Raw genomic sequence first — 23,928 nt, forward strand, 5'->3', positions numbered from 1 at the left:
CACACGCATTACGCATATATATATATATATATATATATAGATATATTGCACACGCATACATATATAATATTCATTTCGACGAGTTATAAACTGTATAAACTTATTCCAAAAACAAAGCCTACGAAAAAATATAGAATTTGATATTTGAATTTTCAATTAAATAAGATCTATTAAAAATAATTTCAACGGGAAAAATCTAAAGGAAAAAAAAAAATACTAATTTCAAACATAAAATAAAAAAGTTTAGTAAGTAACTATTTGAAATCCGAAAAAAAAAATTCCAATTTTTGGAATTCAAATATGATTTATCTATTTCTATCTCAAGCTCGTACTAATGAATATAAATAACATTTTTTTAATTGCTTTTTTCTTCCTTTTAATCATTTTACTGTACAAAAGAGATTAAAAAAATAATTTTTACCCATATATATTTAAAAAAAAAAAATTCTCTTTTAAGAAAGTCTTATACCTAAATTTTTAAGCAATTATTGAGGAAATAGTTTAATTGGAAAATAACAACATATTTAATGCAATTTAATCAAACTTAATATTTAAACAATAAGACTACAAATAATAAATATTCATGAAAAATTTAAACTTACATATAAAATTTAAGTTGTGGTAGATTTAATGATTGTTGTGAGCGGATTTTCCATTTTATTCAATAATAATAAGAATTTATAAAATACGCTTTAAGTAACTAAGTACTCCTACTGGAGAGTTAAAACCAGATCAGTGAAGTAATTGGTACCACAGCAGCATGTGCCCCTTTCTTCCCCTTCTTAACGACATGGACAAAGATATTGTCTTTACTCTTAGAAAGAGAGAACGTGAGAAAATATAGCTTCTAGCTAACCACTTTTAAAACACCCTCGATTTTTCAAGTTGACAGAAATCTCCGGGGTTTTGTCTGAGCTTCACAAGGTCAGAGTCGCTGCCACCATCCTTTTTTTGCGCCTTTTCATAGTGTCGGTAACGTCTTGATCAAACAGACTTGCCACTTTTCCGTGAATACTCGGAATCGAAGAATTCCTCTATTTTCACCGTATTTTTATTGAAATAATTAATGAATCCAATATTACAACATTTAATACTTTGAACTCGCCAACCATCCACAAATTGTGTGAAATGATTGAAGTGTCGATTCGATCAAGTGTAACTCAATTTACTGTTTCAGAATTCTTAGGATTCTTGAAAAAAAAATTTTAAAAATAAAATATAATATTTTATTTTTAAAACAGAAACTTTTATAAAGGTGAATTGAGGATCACATATATGTTTACTATTTTCCATGGAGAATATCAAATTTTGTTGTGATGATTAATTGTTCTAAAGATATGAATTGATCCCTGAACAATTTATTTCAGGTTAAAAACATTTTAACTCAAATAATAATTCAATCATCGTAGAATTTTAAAAATTATGAACTGAAGGGTAGTTAAAAAATTAAATGTTTTTTTAAAAAAATGTTAAAGTCATTCGGAGTTAGTAAAAAAATTCATAGTAGAAAAATAGCTTTTATATATACCAATTGAAAATATAAATTATTTAATAATTTGTGCTATTTAAACAGAATTTAACAATTTAAATAAGATACAGTGATACCTCGAGATACGAGTTTAATTCGTTCCGTAACCTTGCTCGTATGTCAATTTGCTCGTATCTCAAAGCAATTTTCCCCATTGAAATTAATTGAAATGCCATTAATCCGTTCCAGCCCCAAAAATGCTACCCCCAATTGTTTTTGTTACGTGTTTTTGAATAAGAAAAATGTATTTATAAATGACAAATATTGTATAAAAACATAATAAAAGAAAATGTAAAGTAAAAAAAAAAAAAAAAAAAAAACTGGTTTTATAAAGTGTGCATACATATTTGTATTTTGATCACTTAAATGCAAGTTGCACACATCTTAAATGCTACTGTATGCTTAATTTTAGTCACTGCTTTTCTCTTCACCGGTCTTTGCTTTTTTAGCTGGATTAAAAAAAAACTGTCCAAGGAGGTTTGTTTCTTCCTCCTTCTCAGAATGCTGCAGAAATGAGTTAGGCGAGTGTCATGAAATAGTTCCGATGCACGACCAGATGCAACTTTTTCGGGATGTTTCCTTGCACGAACTGTGAAATTCTTGCCCACATTCCCAAGAACACTTTTATCTCACTTGTAGAGATAACCTCCTCCACCTCTGGCTCTTCCTCGAAACCAATTTCTTGCAGAACCCCCGAATGCTGCTGCGACGGTAACTCTTGTAATTCCTCTGTCGTCAGTTCCTGAGAGTACTCCTCGATGAGCTCGTTCACGTCTCTCTCACCCATCACCAGGTCCATGGATTTTCCCAGAGACCCAATATCCTCCTCCACTGGCACTTTGGGTTCGAATCCTTCGAAGCTATAGACTCAGGTCACAGCACAATTTTCGGCTACAGACTCACGCTGGCCACAGCTTCTTCCATGCAGAGGTCAAGGTCCTCGTTGCAACGCTCAGCCAGGCCTGATCAATAATTCTGAGGCATATCACGATGTTAAAGTTGTCCTCCCAGTACTCTCGAAGGGTGAGGTTTCTGTTTTCTGTCACCTCAAAACAGCGCCGGAACAGGTGCTTAGTGTACAGCTTTTTAAAATTAGAAATCACCTGCTGATCCATGGGCTGCAGGATAGGAGTGGTGGTAGATAGAGAACCTTTATAAACTTGAACTCTTCGAGGATGTCATGTTCGAGGTTCGGTGGGTGAGCAGGAGCATTGTCGAGGATGAGAAGGACTTGCCTGGCCGTTCCTCGTATCTCAAATGTCACTCGTATCTCAAAACAAAACTTCGCTCGCTCAACAGCTCGTATCTCAAATAACTCGTATGTTAGGGCACTCGTATCTCGAGGTACCACTGTATTTTGAATAATAAAGAATCCTTTTTCAATAGGTACTCTTTTTTGTAATTTTTCCCAATATTTTGAAAGTAAAAGAAAAAAAAGATTGCATCACCAGCATGATTATTTCATTTAAAATTTATTAATTCTTTAAAAAAGACGCATATAAGTTCATTACACTTCCCTTAAAAAATACTTAAACCTCCAATTAAGAGTTAATATAATTCAGAGAATTAATATCTGAATTTTATGATACATTATTAACTAACTGAAAATTAAGGTCACTAAATTTTTTTTAAATTTAAGAATGTGTCGTGGAAATAATAATACGAGAGAAATGGTTTTCGAGATTTTGGCTTGTAATATCGGTCATCTTGCCCCGAATTAACATAAATGGTTACTATTGGAGGAGAGAAAAAAAACTGAATTGGAAAACTCACATTTCACAGCAAGATTTGCCGTGTCGGGTCTGAGACAAAATCCCGAAATGGACGAAACTCGATAACATTGAAATCCGTTTAAATCTCATCACCGATGAAATATCCGACAATGAAAGAATTTCGGCAAAATCGGATTTTGGCTAGTATTATCAGTCAAATTGCTTCGAATTATCATAAATGGTTACTCTTGGAAGAGGAAGAAAAAAAAAAACTAAATTTGAAAACACATTTCACAGCAAGATTTGAGGAGTTGGGTCTGGGACAAAATCCTGAAATGGACGAAGCTTAGATAACTTTGAAATCTGTTTGAATCTCATCACCGATGTTGTCGTTCATTTACGTCGCACTAGAGCTGCACAATGGGCTATTGGCGACGGTCTGGGAAACATCCCTGAGGATGATCCGAAGACATGCCATCACAATTTTGATCCTCTGCAGAGGGGATGGCACCCCCGCTTCGGTAGCCCGACGACCTGCATGTGAAGTCGAGCACTTTACGGTAAAACAGTTTAACGAGTTCCAATACTGCACACCCTCGGTCCCTACGCAGACTGATCCAAGTGGTCACCCACCCGCACACTGACCGCAGCCAGTGATGCTTGACTTCGGTGATCTGCTGGGAACCGTGTCTTAACGATCAGTCCACTGCGGGATTGATGAATGATAAAATTATGCGTAAACCATCCATAGGATGGTTGACCGGGTAAAGCTAAGCACAGATGGCGGTAGAGTTAAAATTTGTCGTAAGACTTCCAGGTTACTACTTTCGATTGATTTTTACGTCGAAATTTGAAAAAGGGAGCCGTCAAATATTTATTATACTTGTAGTGTTTACAATATAAAGCTTTCTTTCAATTTGAATTTCAATGGAACAAACAACATATGAATGTGGAAAACTCCACAAGCAGACTATGCCCTGCAAGATGCAATCCAAATAAATAACAAACGGTAATATTTTACACTAGTATAGCCAAATGAGGAGTCACACTCAAAATATGGCAAATCATGCTTTACCACTTTACTTTCACTTTATTTTTGTTGTGATATTAATTTACTTCAATTTGTTTTAGGCTCACAACCAGTTGGAATTTATAAATTTCATAAAACTCTTATGAATGATAAAATTACCCGTTAATTTATAGATGGTTGATCGTGTAAAGCTAGGCACAGATGGTGCTAGAGGTTAAAATTCGTTGTAAATATTCCGGGCTATTATTTTAGGTTAATTTTTACGCCCAAAATTGAAAAAAGCACGTCATTTAATATTATTATACTAATAGTGCTTACAATATAACGCATTGTTTCTATTTAAATTTCAACGAAACAAATGACAAGTGAATTTGGTAGAATTCGCAAGCATGCTATGATGCAACCCAAAAAATATCAAACGGTTATATTTTACACAAATATAGCCAAGTAAGGGATAACACTCAAAACATGGCGAACCTTTCAAATTATTTATGCTTTGATATTAATTTTCTTAAAATTTTTTAGGCTCACAACCAGTTAGAATTTGTAAATTATAAGAAACTCTTATGAATCGTAAAATTACGCACAAATTTAATCGCAAATTACAATAATAAAACTCCCTAGAATATTAAGTATGTTCGCCTCGCAAGCATAACATAGGCGGAGGGATACACCGGAAGTTTTCTAAATTTATCGGGTTTTAGGAAATTTGTTATTATTTACATTCAGTCAACCATTCATAAACACAGACTTTTTTTAAATTAATTTTTTTAATACATTTCCTTGTATCACGATATGGAAGTATACCATTAGCGGAGACATACACCGGTAGTTATTTTTTAATACACCGGTAGTTATTTATATTTCTTTCGGTGTTAGGAAGTTTGATATTGTTTACGTTCCGTCACTCATCTCTGCAACAGGTGTTTTATGTTTACGTTGGAGTAAAGCACGTTGTTAGTAGATTTTTTTTTAAATTTAAGTTTTTATTTTTTAAGATATATTGTGAAATTTCTTTAGGGTAAAGTTTCACTTCTTGTTTTATTTATTTTTTTCCATTTATTTCTTTTGATTTATTCTATTTTAGTAATATTAATTAATATAATTATAAATTTATTCTGTTCTTTTGCTCACTAATTCACTAGTTGAAACAAAATATAAATTTAGTGGTTCTGAAAACTTTAATTATGCTGGAACAGAATCAAATATGTACACATCCCCTATATGATCCCCATCCTTTCCTCCGTATCTCTCTGGGATCGGTTTATATTGATTTTTCAAGATGCGGATGTGAATGTCTAGTCCTTCGGGTGTTTTGATCCTGAAACTCCGTGAAATTTGCAAACTATTTTGATGAAAACAAATATTTATTTCATCTTCAAATTGCTCTACATTTAATGATTTACTTACCGTAATTTAATGGATTACATGTCTATTTATTAAGATTTACTTCTTTGCCATAATGTTATAAGAATTTGTTGACTGACAAGTCTGTTGTCTTTTATTTTTGTTTAGATATTAAGGTACTAGTCATTGGGTTTGCTGTGTAACTGAATTCACATTGTTACTGGCTTTAAAGTTATTAAATATTAGCTATAGAAATATTATACATTAAGTGGAAAGTAGTAATGAGTTAATGTTTCAAAATATCTGTTTTTTTATCATTGTAAATTATAGGGTGAAAAGAAAAATTTAAATTTTAAAGTTAAATTTGTGTATATATTATTTAAAAGTTTGGTTAGGATGTGAACTTATAATTTAAATCTAAGTTTATTATTTTTGAAATAGTTAGATTTTGGTGACAATGCAATTTAAATTTCTGTTATAATATTTGAATCATTTATTTTTGTTGTCAATACAATTTAAATGTTTGATTATAGTATTTGAAATATATATATTTTTGCTGCCAATACAATTTAAATATTTGTCATAATAATTTAATCTTTTACTTATGTTTTTGATATAATTTAAATTCATGTTATTAGTTTTCGAAAATTTTAATTCTGTCCGTATCAATTTAAATTTTAGATATGCAAAATAAAAGAAGAGCTATACTTATTTTAAATGATATTGGTACTCAGCCAGTGTTTGAGTGGAAATTCTGTTACATTGCTGTTTTTCAAGTTAAAGAATTTCAATTTAATTCACATAAAAGTATGTGATATAAAATTCTAGGATAGCACCAATCATGTAAATGGTGCTGTCTTTTGTAAATTTTCTAAAATTTTAATTATTTATTTGTATAAATTTACTAAGAATTGATGGAACAATAAAATTTTATCAGTTCAATGCTTAAAAAATCTAACAAAACTGTGCCTCTTTAAAAATAAAATTTCTCAAATTTTTGAGAAAATTTGTTCAAAAACTGCACTTAAACAAGAGAAAGTGCAAGTCTGGTAGAATGGGAAGCTGTGTTTCTCATTGTTCCCGCCAAGATGTTGTCCATCAACAAACTGGCAGGTTAGGCATTTTTCATTTCCGAAATCTTTTTCTTCTAGCAGAGCTCGAACATTATTCTCTCTCTTTCCCCTCTCATGTGAAAATTTTGACCAGGAATGCATTTCCTACTCTTACATACTCAGTTATACATTTAAATATTAATTTAAAATGCATTAAACTTTCTGTTGGAATATTTGCCTTTTCGTGAAAAGAATGTTGTTAGAAGGTGCATTTTCCAATAATATTTAATACTTCTTTGTTAATAATTATGTTTTTCATTTACTTCATTCAAGCTTATTCATGCAAAGTAACCAATGAGCAATACAAGGCAATTCTAGCAGAGCTTATTTGTGTTTAAAACTTCTTTGTTAAATAATACTTCATGCTTCTTTAATACTGAAAATGAAAGTGTGGATATGACATTTTTCATTTTCTGGATAGATTAATAATATAGTAAATCCTGAATTATCCAGAATGCACAGGATATGGCAAATTTGAATATGCTGAAATTCCAGTTACTCCAGGGCCAAAAATATTTATTTTAAATGTTGCCTTATTTTCTAAAAAAGGAAAAAAAATCCTGCACATTATGAAACCAAAAAATTATTTTAATGGAAGCTTATTAAATATAATGATAAATGGAGAAAAAACTAAATCTCAGTGTTTTATAATGCTGTATTATACTGTGTTTTATATTGCTGCGCAACTGAAACAAAACAATATATCTAAATATATATTTATATAATAAATGAAAAAAGTATATCAGCATCACTGTTAATAGAAAACTAATGAAGATAGATAAATAAGACTTACTAATAGCTATAGGAAAGGGAAAGAAAATGATACTAATAAATAAATCACTCTAAGTTCTTATAAAAAATAAATAAATAAAGCATTATAACAAAAATCTAATTTTTCTATATTTTTGTGTTTTTGAAAAAGTTACCCCAAAATAGTGCTTCAGAAATGATTTAAAAAAATACAGCATAGTAAAAATTTTGATAAAAAATTAATTCACAAAAAGAATAATAGCTAAAACAACATTCTTAAATTATAAAATAAAGCTTTAAACCGATTTATCTCATTAATAAAAGAAAAGATCTGAATTATTTTTTTATAAAATACCAAAAAATTTAAGTTATTGTAGCTTTCTGATTACTCTAATTCTGGAAAGCTGAGCTTTTGCTATTGGTACGTATAATTTTGATTAATATACATTCGAAAAAGATGCTTTGGCTTGTAAAAAGTTTCCCTCAAGCATGTACTATTTTATAAAGAACATATGCTAGTAGGATATGTAAAAAAATTGAAATTTTTCGAGCTCTGTTCTTAAGTGTTTTTTAAATTGAATGTGATTGAATAATTTCTATTTATATTAAAATATAAATTTTGCTTGTTTACACTTTCCCTGTCAACCAGACTCTTAGTTTAGATTGTAAAGAATTTTCATAACTTTGTGTATTTTGTTTCTTCATAAATAGTGCAGTTATTCGTAATTTGTTTTCAGTTTGATCAGCAGTGAATATTAACTTCCTTTGTATTTAACTGAGACAGTCAACTTTTCTATATTATGTTTTAAAATTTTAAATTAATTTATGAAATTTCTGACTTCTATGATTTTTTTTATGTTAGTGGTGCACATCTTTTTTTGGAATAGAGTCACAGAAAAAAATGAAAATTTGGGGACAAATAAATTTAAGTTCTTATATCAATTTATAATTACTTAATTATACTTTTTTGGATTCACATTCAGAAATATAAAGTATTTTCATTTAAGGGCCCTGTTTGACACATTCCTATTGTAAACTATTATTGTACCTGTTTGCTGAACACTCCTAAAAAAAGCACATGTAGACAAGTTGGAATCTATTTTTATTGATATTTATCAATTACAAACATTAAACACTTAACATAAAATTTTATTTTGCTTTTTGTTAGTCTTTCTGAATGTAAAAATTTTTTTTTAAAAAAATCTAGTTATGTAGTTAAATAATCCATATGAAGTTTTATAAAGCCATACGAAACTAATTTTTTTATTTTATTATTATTGCTTTCTAATTTATAATAACTTTTAAAATGTTTCTTCCTACAAACATTACCTAAAAATTTTAAAAGCCTTATCCTTATACACATCTAGACCATAATTTTTCTTTACATTTAATATTATTCAATTTGACATTCTTATTATGTAATACATATTTTAATTTTTTTGTAACTTTGAATGGCTCATATGTTCCAACTAACTTTCTGGTTCCCTCCATCCTTACCTTAATCCCGTTGTTCATCAATAGTGCACATAGTCAATGATATAAATTGATATTCAAATGAAGTATTTCAATATATATTTTTTCAGGAGCAATTAATGGCTTATAACAAGTCATACTTAAATTTAATTTAATTTGTGTTAGTGATTTATAATTCATTTTTATAAAATATTGATTATACAAAGTAGTTCTTAAATTGCATTTTCTGTACCAATGTATAATTAAGACCAGAAGTTTTTAAAATTGTTATTAATTCTTTCAGTTTTATTTCAGATTTTTGTGATAAAACTGTTTTTTTTTTCAATTTCAGAGTTATCACTGATGTGCAGAAATCCATTGAAATTTCTCCAGGTATGTAAGTTGGTTTAAATATTCTTAAATGTACTGATTTTTTTTTTCTAGTTTACTGTTAAGAAAAATAGTTATGTAAAATCTTTTTTTATAATTTTCGTGTGAATTTATATGCATCAATTAGAAAATAATTTTTTTACCAACAACTTCATTTTTGTTTTAAAAATTTCAATGGAATCTTTATCTTAGGAAGTAGATAAAAAACCAAAAATAATATAGAGCGGTGTTACTCAACCCGATTTACTTGAAGGACTGATAAAATATTTCAGTATTTTAGCACATACTGGTAAGGTTAGTAATTTGGACTATTCACATACTTTTAATATACATTTTATGTCTGGTTTGTTTCTGATCATTTACATACTATCTAAAATGAAAAATATTTTAGGAATAAATCTATTAAAATACAAATGAAATTCATATTAATTCTAGCACGAATATTAATTTTACAATTTAAATAACAAAATGTATTGATCAAATTATGTCGCCATGTGTAGGTAGCAAAAGAATACAGGTAAATATGAAATGAATAACAGGAAATACTAATTAACATTCAAAAATAAATAAATGAATTTAATGAGATTGCTGTTGCTTGCTGACTAGCATGTTCATTTTAAATATTAAATCAGATACAACTACATATCAAGCAAATGTAAGACGAAGTTGATTTCGATGTTTTGTTTTAAGAACACTCAACAAAAATGTAGTTTCTCATAAATGAGTTATTAAAAAGGGCAATAAAATCTTAATTGCTTTTTCATGAAGATGGAGATATTCTTTTCTAGTTTTTATCCAGAACTGATAGATGTTCATTAAATTGAATTGTGATTTTTATCCTAGATCTGAAAATGGTTCAATAAGTTCTCCCTTTGTGTGTGGTAGTAAGATTGTGAGCCAGCGGTTGAGAAACAACGGTATTGAGTATAATTTTTGCTCTCATTTTTAGGACGGAAAAAAAAGTAATTAATTTTGCATTGGTTATTTCCAGCAGAAGTTTGTAACAAAGTTGTAATTTTATCTAGTCAAGACTGATTTTGACTAGGACGTTAGATAAGATTGGTTAAGCCATCTGAAAGTGGTGGAAAATGGTCAAAACTGTTAAAAATGATCTTACTGGTTTTAATTTTTTAATAGTTTGTTGTTGCAATTAAAAGTAGCTTAATAATTAATAAAAGTAATAATGTAGTAAAAAAATTCATTATCAAGTTCATAAAGCTAATTGGAAAATTATGCTTATGCAATAAGAATAGTAAAAATGGATTTAGTGACCCTAAAATTTAGATCAGTTGTAGTTGAAAATATCAAACATAAGTTCATTAGCTGAATGTACATTGTATTAATTGAACTGTTGTTCTGCTAGTTCTTCATTGATAGGAGGATTTAAGTTTGAAATAATCCAAATTAAATTACAAAGCTGGCTAATTTTATCAGCAACAGCAAAACATGTTAGTGCTTGTAATCATTTTTATAATTCAACACAGATTATATAAAAGAGCTTGTGTAAGAAAAGTGCCGGGCGAGATTTGAACTCAACATTTTGATTCCTTGAATTTTTATTTGCAGAATTTTTACAATTTTCATTGGAGCTTCAATTCAGATGACTATATTTAAATTGTTTTCTGATTGCTATATCTTCGCTTCTCTGTTTTTGATTAAAGATGCAGAATATATCCTCAATTAAAATTACTACCACTTTGTAAACTTAGATACAAAATAAACCTAAAATATTTTCCACATTCTTTGAAAGTGATGCATTCCATATTTTTATTGGTTTTAAAAGTGACAAAAACAATTTAAATTTATTTTTTGATTTTTAATTCCATTTGAGAAATGTGGCTTTTTCTTAAAACTTTTTTTCTTACTACAACATTTTATGTGCTGAAAAAGATCTTTTACAGCTACTTGTTAAAAGTAGTTTAGTTATTGCAGTTTTAATATACTTCAGTAAATTTATTTGCCCCTACTTAAAAAAAAAATATGCCCTCTAATAAAACTTATGAGGCTATCAAGAATTTTTTTACTGTATTACAATGATTTTTTTAAAAGTATGTACTGTTCAGTGTATATATATGTGATAATTTATTTCATTGAAAAGTAAAACAAAATGTTAAATAATTAATTTCTAATTGTGCATAGTATTAAGCTAAAGTTAAGTATGCAATGCTACAATTAACAGCTCTTGTAGTAACTTCCCTTAATATTCATTAAGTTTAAATATACTTAATGTACCTGTTTTTCTTTTCTTTTAAGTATATCAATTATCAGAATTTTTTGCTATCTGGATTGGCCTCTATCCTAATTGCTCCAGATAATCAAGGCTATACTGTATATGCATTTTAATCAAATTTTGGACATTCTCCATTTTATTACAACCAGTATATTTTTTATGAATTTTGCTTAATTTTAGGTTCATCTTTACTGCAGAAAACTTTTGCTGAATTACGAGACGTTAAGGTAAGTTAAGAAAATTTTCTTTTTAAGTGAATATATATTTTTTAATTAATAATATTTTTTATTCAATAGTGAAATACTTTTAGAAATTAAAGTGGAGTAGCTGATGTTTTTGAAACAGGCTGGGTTTTTATGGAACAAACTTTTTTTTTTCAGAATAGTTCAAAACCTTAAAATAAATTTGTTTATATTTTATCAAATTTGTCTATTTTATTGAAGTTGACTACATTAAGTTTTCTTAAAGATAGTTATTTTTATATCAAAAATCATGCATAATTCATGGTATTTTTTTAAGAAATTAATTGTAATAAAAATACATGAGTTGAAGATATTTTTCAAATTAACAATGTTTGCTTATCGGTCAAATCAGATGCAACATACTCCAAAACTCCCATTGCATCCATAAAACAAAACACAAGAATGTCTAAAAACATTCTTTCTCATTCACCAAAAACATTCTCGAAGAAAACCAAAGTATATTTTAATTATTCTGTTCAGATGTTCAAATACTTCAACTCAAGAGTTAAAAGCACCTGAAAATCTTAACTTTATTATATACCACTCAAATACAATACAATACTCAAAATTCTATCGCTGAACAGAAACATAAATTTAGGTAATAAAATTCATGTACTTTCCAGAAATTTTAATACATTCTTCAATGCTCTAATTATCCTCAAAATTCTTGAAAAGGTAAATAATAAAATCAAATATGCTGTTTAACTAAAAAAATTGGATAAGTTTTAAAGTACAATATTAAAAGTTGTAAATAAAATGGGAGATTTACTATCATTTTATTTTTAGCTGCTTAAAAAATTCTGTTGTTAATTTACTTATAGGAGTGCTTTTTCAATCAATCATAAAAAATTAAGAAATGAATGTTATAAAAGTTAAATACAGTCGAACCCCGCTATAGTGAACCGTCTGTGGACTCAGTAATGTGTCCACTATAACCGATGGTTCACTATATCCAAATTTTTTGAAGAATATTTTTTGCATTAGACAGTTGAATGATTGAAAATTGGCTTTGCAATTTTGTATAAGTTATTTAAAAAATTATTAACTAATTAACAGATAATAAAGCAAAAATTGATGGAATTAATATTAGTTAGAAACTAAACTAAACATTAGTTTAGTTTCTAACTAATGTATTAAAATGTAATGTAATGTAAAACTAAATGTTAGTTTTATTTTCACTTTTTATGAAAAAAATTTGTGATTTTTGATTGAACACAATTTGATTTTAAATTGAGTTCATCAATTTTCTTATCTACAATGTGCAAAGAATGCAAGATTTGTACATTTTGAACAAGATTTCGAACCATCTTAACAAAGCATCTTCTACGTTTTCTCTTGCAGCTCCACGCAGTTTTTTCGATGAAACCATGTTTTTGTCGTATGCCGCCAGAATTGCACTTCGATTTTTTTCAAATGTTTGAAACTGTAGATTTTGACAAGGAAAATTCCTTACACAGTGTCGATTGATTGGTTCCATCATCAATACGCTTTACAATTTTAACTTATACGCTTTACATAGCGTCCTCTATCGAAAACGCTTTTCTCTTTAAGAGAATTTGCCATTTTCACTGCTTTTGAAATAAAAATCTTGTGTAAAATAGATAATGTAAGAATATGAAGAGAGCAGCTGTAGAATGAGTTAAATTGTTCCCCTTCTTGATTGTCAAGGGGTGATTTGTAAAGAATATGGTTTGAACAGATAAGAAAATTCCAAAAATTCAGCAGGTGGCCAAGTTAACTAGTTGTAGAGCAAGCTTGGGGAAAAGAGATAAAGCGAGGCTTGGCAGGGAGGGAGGAGTATAAGATAAATGATCTGTTTGACATTTATTACAGTATAGTTAAAAGTGATAAGCATAAAGGAGAGTAATATGACACATTTTATAGGAATNAGATGTCTTATTTGTGTTTTGTAATTAAAAATTAATTTTTTTAAATATAACATTTTACATTCTAGTGTTAAATTTACAACTTACAATATTTTGTAATCCCATTTCTATGTGAACAAGTGGCTTATTTTCATAAATATATTAATCAACATGATACATAAATAGCTAAAATGACGATTAGAGATGGAGTACACAAAGTTTTAGAAAGGGCCCCGACAAAAATTTGAGCCCCAGGGCCCCGAAAGGTGAAGTTACGGCACTGACGGGACCGCTAATAAAGTTCACTACATCCGAGTGTTCACTATATCCCAGGTTCACTATAGCGGGGTTCAACTGTATAAAGAATTGTAATAAATACCACAAAGGATAAGTAACTAAAGAAAGTTTAAAAAAAAGTCCACAAAAACAGTTCGTAAAGCAAAGACAAGAGTTAATAGGAAAGAAAATGAGTTTCTTCTAATGATAACTTATAAGCAGCGGAAGTTTTAGAAGAAATTGAAGTGCTGAATTTTTTTTAACGGGACTTAAGTTGGAGAAAAGTCGAACACCCAAGTAAGTCATCACACACCATTCTAGGATCATCCTTCTCAAAAAAGTAATTGCAGCAAAATCACCGCTAAGCATTCCCCTCTAGAGAAAATGGCCCCGAGGGTGTGGCTGTATGGCTAAGCACCACAGGACACCTTTATTCCCCAAAAAATTAAAAATGTGAGTGTCGTGTATACGTTAAAATAGTTTTTGCCCCGGAAGGTTAAGGAATCCATGTATTGGCCATTAATTGATTAAATTTATTGCTAAAACTCTTTTTCTTATCTTTATGCATTTAAATGTGTTGGCGGAGAAAAAAGTGTGAAAAATAATAACGAATTTTAATAAATTCCCAGTACACAGTAATGGGTACCTGGACCTGGCTTTTAGTCTCTGTTAAGTCTCTGAATTTTTTCTTACAACTTTTTATTTTACTATACTAATTTATGAGCTGAAAAAGATCTTTTACAACTTGTTGTAAAAATTATTTTGTTTGTGCAGTCTTAATATACAGTAGAGAACCATTNACATCGATTAACGACACTTTTTGGTCGATCCAGAAAACCGGGAAATTCAGATATCTGGGATAGCGATGGTCCCGAGCATCCCGGATAATTGGTTCTCTACTGTACTTCAATAAATTAATTTTCTATTATTTGCATTACCAAAATAATTGTAATTTCAAATCTTTACTCAGAGGAATGTTTTGGAATTTAAGATTGCATGTTTAATAAGGATGAAAACAAAAACTGATTGATAAGCATATTTATTAAAAATCCATTTTTTTTAATTGACTTAGGTATTGTGATATTGGGTATTTTTGTAAATGTTTAAAGCATGAAAATTATTTAAGTCATCATATTTTCCTCTCTCTTTGAATTGTGGCTCACTTAGCAATCCTCCTTGTGTTAAATAAAATCATCAAAATATCATATTTAACTTTTGTGCGGAATTTTAGTTCAAGAAAATCTTGGTAAAATGGGTTGGGCTAGAGAATATTCTCGCTTAAGAGAAGTTATTTTTATTAGGAGTAGAACATGAAAATTCAAAAATCTAATGTTGAAAACTATTTTAATTAAACTAATATAATATTTAAATAAAAATAAATATAAAGTTAGAAATAGGGAGTTACACTGACTGTTTTTTAAAGTCAATCAAATTGTAATGAATAAAATTCAAAGATAACTGTAGAAAAATTAAATATGTATGTATCTAAATTTTCTTTCAGAAGTTAAGGCAATACAGTGGAAAGTCGCGCATTCGGAATTGATGGGACTTCCGGATGTCCGGATATTAGATTTTTTCCCATAATAGACTCCCAAGATAAACAAAGCTTAAAACGATCTAATAAACGATCGGAATCTAAGAAGCAATAAATAAATAAATATTATTTTTCGGGCAATAATTTTTTAGTATTAGTATTTTATCTAATCAACTCAAAAACAAAATATTAGAAAAAAATAATTATTGCTTAAAATATAGAAAACGAAAAAAATTTGACAGTTATGAAAATATTAATTGCTCTCTCTGCTATTTTGAACTAGAACAATTCAAGCAAGGAGGGGAAATTCCTGTCATTTATTAAGGTGGATAGGTGAAGGAGAAAAATTAAATTCCTCCTTATTTGACATTCAAGTTGAGGGCGGGAAAGTGACAAATTCTTACTTTCTCTCTGATCATTGACTAACAATCAAGCATAAAGGCGCTGCATGCGGATTGGGTTCTCTTAATTTTTCTTATGTGACTGAAAGTGACTCCCCCTCCACGTTAACGTTTGCTGCGTTTACCCTTTTTCACAGTATTTCTTCTTTCCCTAACACTAATAAAAAGGTTCCAGGAAATGCCTCTTTTACTAGCCAGCTGCATAGGAAAGAAGAGGGGGGGGAGAGGGGACCCAATTGTGCTTTTTTAAAAACAAATCTTCCTCCTTTCCTGCATTCCAGAGGAGGAGCATCATTATTGATCACTCGATGGTCTTGGTTGATCTTCTTTTCCTTTTTCTGGTGATTTATGGGTTCAATGCATAAATCACTAGAAGCCAGAAAAGGAAAAAACTTGTCAAAAGACCTCTTTTTTTTAAGAGAGGGGAAGATGAAAAGATGTTTGTTTATTTTGATTGTTAAAATTTGTCCGGGAAATCGACCCCTCCGGAAAAGGGACGTCCCGATATGGGACATTGCTCTGTAATATGTTTTCATTATTCGGGTTTGTATAATATACAGCTGTTGAAAACTGAGCATAAATACTTTCTTATTAACAACACATTAATTATTCTAATGCTATTATAAATTTAAACATTGCTAATGATTAATTTCGTAGTAAAAAAAAAAGCATGTTAACACCAAAATAATTGTTTTAACGAGAAATTGATAAATAAATTTTTTGCTGGTAGTTTTCATTTTAAAACAAAAGAAACTTTTATTTTTAAACTACTTAAAAGAAAATTCAGGAACATTTTGTTAATAAGTTGATTTATATTTAATATTCTAAGAAAGCATTGTAAATAAAATCAGCCAGTGGTAACTTTCAACTAAATTTTTGCGGAAAGCTTGTTTCTTACTGTTTTGCTCACTGAATTCAATTTCTAATTTATCTGGTTAAATTTCTCTTATTGACTTTTTAACCATTAGAGGTTTTTTCTCTCCGTGTTACGTAAATATAGGTTAGTTTCATAGATACTGTGATGCCAGAATTGGCATACACATATTTATTTTCTATCTTTTAAAATATCTTTCATTACTTAAGCTGATTTTTTATTAATAGAATAACATTTAAAATAAATCACAAACTTAATCTTTTTAAAACAAACATAAAATATTTATTTCTTCTCTTCCAGATCAATGTAACGGATACTTTTTTATTTCATTACTAATGCAGACTTATATATTCACTGTCGCCTTTAATCGAAAACAAAAATCTATTTATAACTTTTTATTCTAATTTTCCAACGGCTAAATGTTTCAGTTGCATGATTGTAATAATTCTCATAAATTTGTTGGCGACTCGTGATCGCCAAGGTATTATTTTAAACCCAATATTTATATGCTGATTGGCTTTGTTTTGGCTATGCTATATTTTAATAAATCGCCAATTTTGGATCTCCTACCCATGCTTCTCCTTTGTCCGATCGGACACAGGAGAACATTTAGCCGTTGGAAAATTGCCAATTCTGGCATCACAGATACGCTTTTTCGTAAAAGCAAATTCTGTCCTTGATTGTTGCTTGATATAGTGAATACTTTATCTTTTGAGGGCTCAAAGTTCCTAAGATAAAATTCTAACATTAAGGACAGAAAAACTGCAATATGATTCTTCTGTTCCAAATTGGTAATAAGATAAAATTTCTCACTGAGTACTGAGAAGCTTAAGAGATTGTTCTAAAGTAGATCGCATTGCACATAAACTATTTTTTAAGTTATGGGATGACTAAAAATTTAACTTTAATAGTTAAAGCATATTTTATTCAATATACAGTCATTTTATGAAAGTATTTTTAAATTTCCTACATTTAACAGAAGTTACATAAATAAATGTAATTAAAAATTTAATTAGTAATTAAATCAACTGTCAGCAGATGTCTCCACTTTATAGCAAAGTTTTTCATTAATCATTCTATGTCCGAACAGTCACCAATCAATCCAAATTTTTTTCAGAAACTTTTTTTTAAAATTTATTTTAAAAAAGTCTAAAAATAAAAACATATGTTTCAGATAGATAAAGTAAGTTATATAAGTGCATAGTAAATTTCCTCTAACTATATCTTATTAAATATGTGTTCGATAAAAATTATATGATTTTTATATTTGCTGCAGAAATTTTTTTTTTAATACATGGCTGGGTACCCGGAATTGGCCAAATAATAAAAGAAACTTTTGCTGAGTACCTAAAACTTACCAGGTAAAAGAATAAATTTTCACAATGTAAAGGGTACCAAGACCTGGTAAAGTCTTAGAACTTAGTATATCTGTGGCAAAAACTCATTTATGACAAGACACTTAACCATAAAAATCCTTATTATTCACAACCTGTGTTAGAGGGTTGAAGAAAATAAGTATAAGAAAAATCCATGAATTTTTCATGGTGATGGTGGATAAATGTGTTTTACATAAAAGGAAATAAAACTAAGGTTATTCTGAGAAATGATTGAAAACTAGTTAAACAAACAAATATTATTAAAGCAAAATATTGTTTTTATTTATTATTTTGTTTTTAAACGATACAAAATGTAAATTTGTTTTGTTTGTTGACACAAAGCAAAAGTTAAATATGAAATAAAATTTATAACTTTTATCTGATCTTGTGTTTATTTCTTTAGTAGTTTAGCAATAATAAATAGTTTAAAACATATGTATAGTTTAAATGATATTTATGCTTATTGGTGCCTCAAGAAGCAATAAATTTTTAATTGTTTTTTTTATTTCTTTGTAAAGTACTATTACTAAACCTGAATTTCTAACAAACCACTTTTTTGTCATAGTATATTAGTGAAACATATATGTCATCCTAAGCAGATTTGTATAATCATACATATTTGTCTGTGCAGTAAGGCCCAAGTTTCAGTGTTAAATAAAACTGTCCTTTTTTGAAGAAACCAATTCTAACCATTGTTTTGGATGCAATAATTAAGTTTTTTGCTAGTTCATTTACAAGTAGAATGACTAGCATTTTGTCATAATAGGTTACAATTTTAAATGCTTTTTCAAAATCTGTTGACAAACTGATATCACTCTTCACTCTTTCAAGAAATCACACTTTAAGGTTTTGTAGCTTTTCGTTCTCTTATTTTTTTTATAAATTTTAATTTCATTTTTAGAATAGTTTTATTGTAATATGGTGTTATTGTGCTCCATAGCTATTTTGTTTTAAAATTTTTGTTTCTCAGTGATGCTACATAGTGAGGTTGTCGTGTTGTAAGTTTTATATAACTCTGGTCCTAAGAATGCATGGCTATAATAGCTGTTAATCTAAAAACAACATGATTATTTTAAACATGGTTTTTTATTCCAGCTGAGAGCTAGTAGATGCAATCAAGAACATAACACATTAAAAATAGTTTTTTTGTTTTGGAAATGTTTCAATAATTTATTAGAATTTTTTTTCCAGTAAATATAAATTTTTTTCTAGGATTCAGCAAGTGAAGATAAAGAGAGTAAAAATACATTGGCATCTGTGGTAAATTATAACTTTTTTTTAATATTTTGTAACTGTTTATTTTGATAGTCATTTTAACTTTTTGTGTTTGTTATAGGCTCCGGAATCAAATGATGTAAGAGTTCAAATAAATAATGAAATTAGAGCTCTTCGGGAGCAACTGGTACGAAGTCAAGTTGTGTTCACCTACCTGGTAAGAACAGCTTAGTTATACTGGGTGTTCAAAGAAAATTTAAGTAATTATTTTAGGATAAGTAGAAGAAGATAGAAAGGTGTTCTCGTAAGGAAACTAAGTAATTTAATATTAACTAGTTTTAAAATCAGTCTTTTTTTCATAGTTTGTGTGGTTTTAGAAGTTTTTTCTTCTTTTTTAACGCTTTGGCTTTCAGAATATTTATTTCTATAAATTACCTTCCACTAATTTTATTGATGCTTATATATGCTGAAAGCTTAAGATAAATATTATTTATTTTGCACATGTGTAAAATAATTCTATGTATTTTCCTTTTAAAGAAACTAAAAACACTATCCTTTTTGCATATTTGCATAAATAGTTTTAACTGTGTTCTTAGAACTGTTGTACCAGTTTTCTCCTCTCTGAGTACGACTTTTACATATTTGATCAATTCAACCAAAATGTTTGCAGGGGCATCTGATAATTTAGTCTTTTATCTATGCCACATTGTTCTTAAGAGTAGTTCTTATTTTTGAAACATAGTTTTTCTCATTTAACAGTACAGTTTTTTGTGTAATAAGTGGTGACTTCTTGCTGACCTAGGTGATTATTTCCTCATATATTGTGGTATATAATGTAATCTTTTTTCTAGTTCATGAAACATTGTTTTAATTTATCATTTTAACTTTTGTTTCTTTTCAATTTTTGAAAAATTAACCCTCCTGGCGGCGGACCCGAAATAACTCGGGCATGATTACTACACGCAAAGCATGATTACTACGCCCGAAATAACTCGGGTTGCCTCTCTTTGTAACCAGCTAACCAGCCAAAAACGCGGTGGGCCCGCGTTTTTGGCTGGTATTTTTTTCCCCTTCCCCTACGACCGCCGACTGGGTACTAATTGAGGGGTGGTTATAGCTGTCATCATAAATCACTATAGTGGAAGAGTTGTGAGTTTATTCAAGAGTTCATAGTATGTTAGCAGTTTAATTGCACTGATAGTAAAAGTTTGTTTTGAAGGGAAAAATTATTAATTTTATGTTTTCTTTTGCTAATAATAAATTAAACATTTTGCTGCTTTTGTTATTATTTTACTTCCATTTTGTTAAAATTTAAGTTTAGGTTGGAATTAATAAAAATAGGAATAAATAAAATATAATATATAAAATTGCTTATAAATACTCGCATATTTTTAATAAGTTTTAAAATATCTCTATTAATAATGTACTGCTGTTTTATTATAAGTACTGTAAATTCGAATTTTGAAAATATTCATCAGATAAATTTTATTTTGCGAACTTAAGTATGAATTTTATTTTGTGAACTTATATATTTATGAAGGAAGAGATTTTAACTTAGTTTAGATTTTGACTTATTTAATTTCTTTCTAACTGCCAGGAAATACTTTACTATTTTGTCATTAAAGTTTGCAAATTTTAAATTTTTAAAGTTTTTCTTCGCAAACATTCTTCTAATTACATTCTTTTTTTTTCTTTTTTTTCATGTTATTCTAAAAATTTGCGCACAAATATTCAAAATTATTCTAGAAAATGCTGAAGCAAAGTCTTATTCTGTTGTTGTTTTTGTCATGTTTTATGCATTTCCCTTGAATTATCGCATCTGAAATTCGCAAAGAAATAAAATTTAAGAAAAATTTGAACAGAATACGAAAGACAGCTATTGAATTTTTAAAAAATAACTTGTACACTCAAAAACATTTTTGCTAAAAGAAGAATCATCCAACTACAAAGAAACGGATGAGATAAAATATCTGTTTAAGTTCAATTTTAATAAAACCATATAATAATATTTTGAAAAAATTTTTCTCAGCTAAACTCTGATTATTTTTTGTGACAATTTAAATTTTATCGAATACTATCAAGTGATATATTAATAATGCGTGCAAAATTCTTAATACTAAATATGATCCTTTTTTTATTGCGTCATAGTAAAGGAATTTAATAAATTACAATTAAGCATTAATTTTTGGTAACTTAAATTATTTAACAGGAAACTACTTCAAAGTCTTCTCATGTACTTATGAAGTTATTCATTATTTAATAAACTAATATGGCTTACATAAAAATGTATTCCAAACAAACTAAATAAAAACAAGACTAGGTAAAAATCAGAGGATAAAATAATTTCAAAATTTTTTTTCTAATTATTTAAACGAAATTTTGTAAATGCTATTGTATATTCTTATGTATTTGTTTCAAATTTCTGATTTAATTATAATCAATTTATATCAGGGACAATAATAAAAGAAAAAGGCTACGCAAAGTTAATTTATATGTATTACTCAGTTTTTTACTATTACTGAGACTGAGACCAAAAAACAGGTCAAACAATCTAGTATTTATTTAATAAGGAGTATAAATCTTTTATCAATAGAGAAAATTAAAAAAGTTATTTTTATTGGATAATTTAACAAAATTATATATATTCAAACAGCGTTTTGAGGGGTTTAAAAAATGTTTCCTTTTTTTACTTAGGAATTAATTTTAAAAGGAATTTGACAACAACAACACATTTGTTTCAACCATAGAAAATCTGATAGTCCTGCAATTTGTTAGTGCTGACAAAATTGAAAACAATTCTGCTCATCAAACTTGATACATATTTGTTACATAAACTACCACCGTGTAAAATTGATCGCAAAAGCAAAAAATGTAACAGTCTTTGTTTGTTTAGAGAGTTAAATTTTATTTGTTGATCTTTAATGAAGAATGGAAGAAATTTTTTTTCATTATTATTAAAAGTTAATAGGGTAAACTAACCAGTGAAGGAACACTTAAGCTTCGCTTGCCTTTTAAAAAATCATATTAATTTCAAAATTCGTAATTTTAGTTAAATGACAGTGAGAACATATTTGCTACTAATTGTAAATTATGTAAAAAAATTGTAGAGAACTTACATAATATTGTTTTAAAGTTTTTGGGGTTCAAATAACAAGTAGTAAGAAGATCAAGTGAAGGAACAGCTCTTACCAGTGAAGGAACACCCAGTAAAGGAACATTTAATTTTGGTTATTTTTTAATGCTGTTTATGAATTTATAAGCCATACCAATATTTAAAAACAAGCTTATTCTTGAAATTATAACATATAAATACTTGGAAAATAACTTTTTTTTGTAATCATGAATTGAAAATTAAAGTTTCAACATATTAATAACAAGTAGTAAGAAGATCAAGTGAAGGAACAGCTCTTACCAGTGAAGGAACACCCAGTAAAGGAACATTTAATTTTGGTTATTTTTTAATGCTGTTTATGAATTTATAAGCCATACCAATATTTAAAAACAAGCTTATTCTTGAAATTATAACATATAAATACTTGGAAAATAACTTTTTTTTGTAATCATGAATTGAAAATTAAAGTTTCAACATATTAACACATAATGTTCATTCACTGGGAAATCATGCTCAGTAAAGGAACATGCCTGTTCCCTCACTGGTTAGAAGTTATTTTTCGTATTTTTAACATACTTTTGATGCGGAACATCACTAAAGGTACAAGAAAATTAAAGTTTGTATTTTATTTTCATTTACTTAGAAAAAAACAGTAAAGTATTTAACAGTAAAGTAACAGTGTTGCATGTCAATTGAAATTATAAAAAATGTGAGTGATTTTTGTTTCCATTATTCAGCGAAATGAATATTCTGCATTGTGCAGTGTAGGCTAAATACCCAATATTTGTATGTTGCATATCTCTAATTTAGTAGCAGCAATGGCGGTTTATTTTTGAAATTTTAATTTTACAGTGTTTAGCATAATCTTGTATCCATTTACAATTTGAAACTCCTTGAAATAGTTTTTTTCGATAACAGGACCCTATTTGCACAAATTCACGAAACAGGACCCTGCTTGAAAGAATGTGACTTACACTTATTTTATATTCGCAAATTACGAGTAATTTTTTCACAATTTTAAAAAAACAGGATCTTCAACAAAATGTCTGGACTGACCCCTGATATTGAGCTAATCAGTGAATGTAACATCTTTTCCGTTTAATAAAATCATTTTATTGATTTTAGAACTGAAGGATTTTAAATTAAGCTGTTAGAAATTCATGAACAGCAGTATCTGCAAAAGATTTTCTTCAACGTGTTACTTTGCATCAAATTAATTACCACTATAATTTCTACTTTTTTAAAAATTTCTCAAAAGTACGGATAAGGAATTTTCTTAAGTAATCTTAGCTCTACACCAGTTGTTCCCGAACTTTTTTTTTGTCTCGTGGATCCCTTGCCATGTTTTTCGGTTTTGGGCCCGCTTACCTGATATTTATTTTTTGTAAATTCATCAGCATCAACTTCAAATGTATTTTTGACAGCTGGTATAGTGTGACTCACTGTAAAAGATTTAAACTTCTAACTGTAGTGAAGTGTAGT

At 28.4% G+C, this 23,928-nt stretch overlaps 1 protein-coding gene across 8 annotated transcripts in view; it reads left to right on the plus strand.

Moving 5' to 3' along the window:
• The first annotated feature begins 4,041 nt into the window (after positions 1-4,041).
• The window catches only part of LOC107453359 (uncharacterized), a 100,386-nt gene continuing 80,499 nt past the window's right edge, over positions 4,042-23,928 (plus strand). For 2 of the 8 annotated variants that reach the window (XM_043041331.2, XM_071188132.1), the window contains exons 1-5: positions 5,523-6,730; positions 9,284-9,324; positions 11,732-11,778; positions 19,332-19,379; positions 19,456-19,551. In XM_043041331.2, coding sequence (XP_042897265.1) covers positions 6,672-6,730; positions 9,284-9,324; positions 11,732-11,778; positions 19,332-19,379; positions 19,456-19,551 — 291 coding nt within the window. In that variant the 5' untranslated portion in view covers positions 5,523-6,671. Of the gene's footprint in view, positions 4,250-5,085; positions 5,292-5,522; positions 6,731-9,283; positions 9,329-11,731; positions 11,779-19,331; positions 19,380-19,455; positions 19,552-20,380; positions 20,484-23,928 lie in introns of those variants that run through there. The other 6 variants (XM_043041330.2, XM_043041334.2, XM_043041333.2 and 3 more) reach the window with 6 other exon arrangements.

The sequence above is a fragment of the Parasteatoda tepidariorum genome, chromosome X2, assembly GCF_043381705.1.
Source record: "Parasteatoda tepidariorum isolate YZ-2023 chromosome X2, CAS_Ptep_4.0, whole genome shotgun sequence".
Taxonomy (NCBI): domain Eukaryota; kingdom Metazoa; phylum Arthropoda; class Arachnida; order Araneae; family Theridiidae; genus Parasteatoda; species Parasteatoda tepidariorum.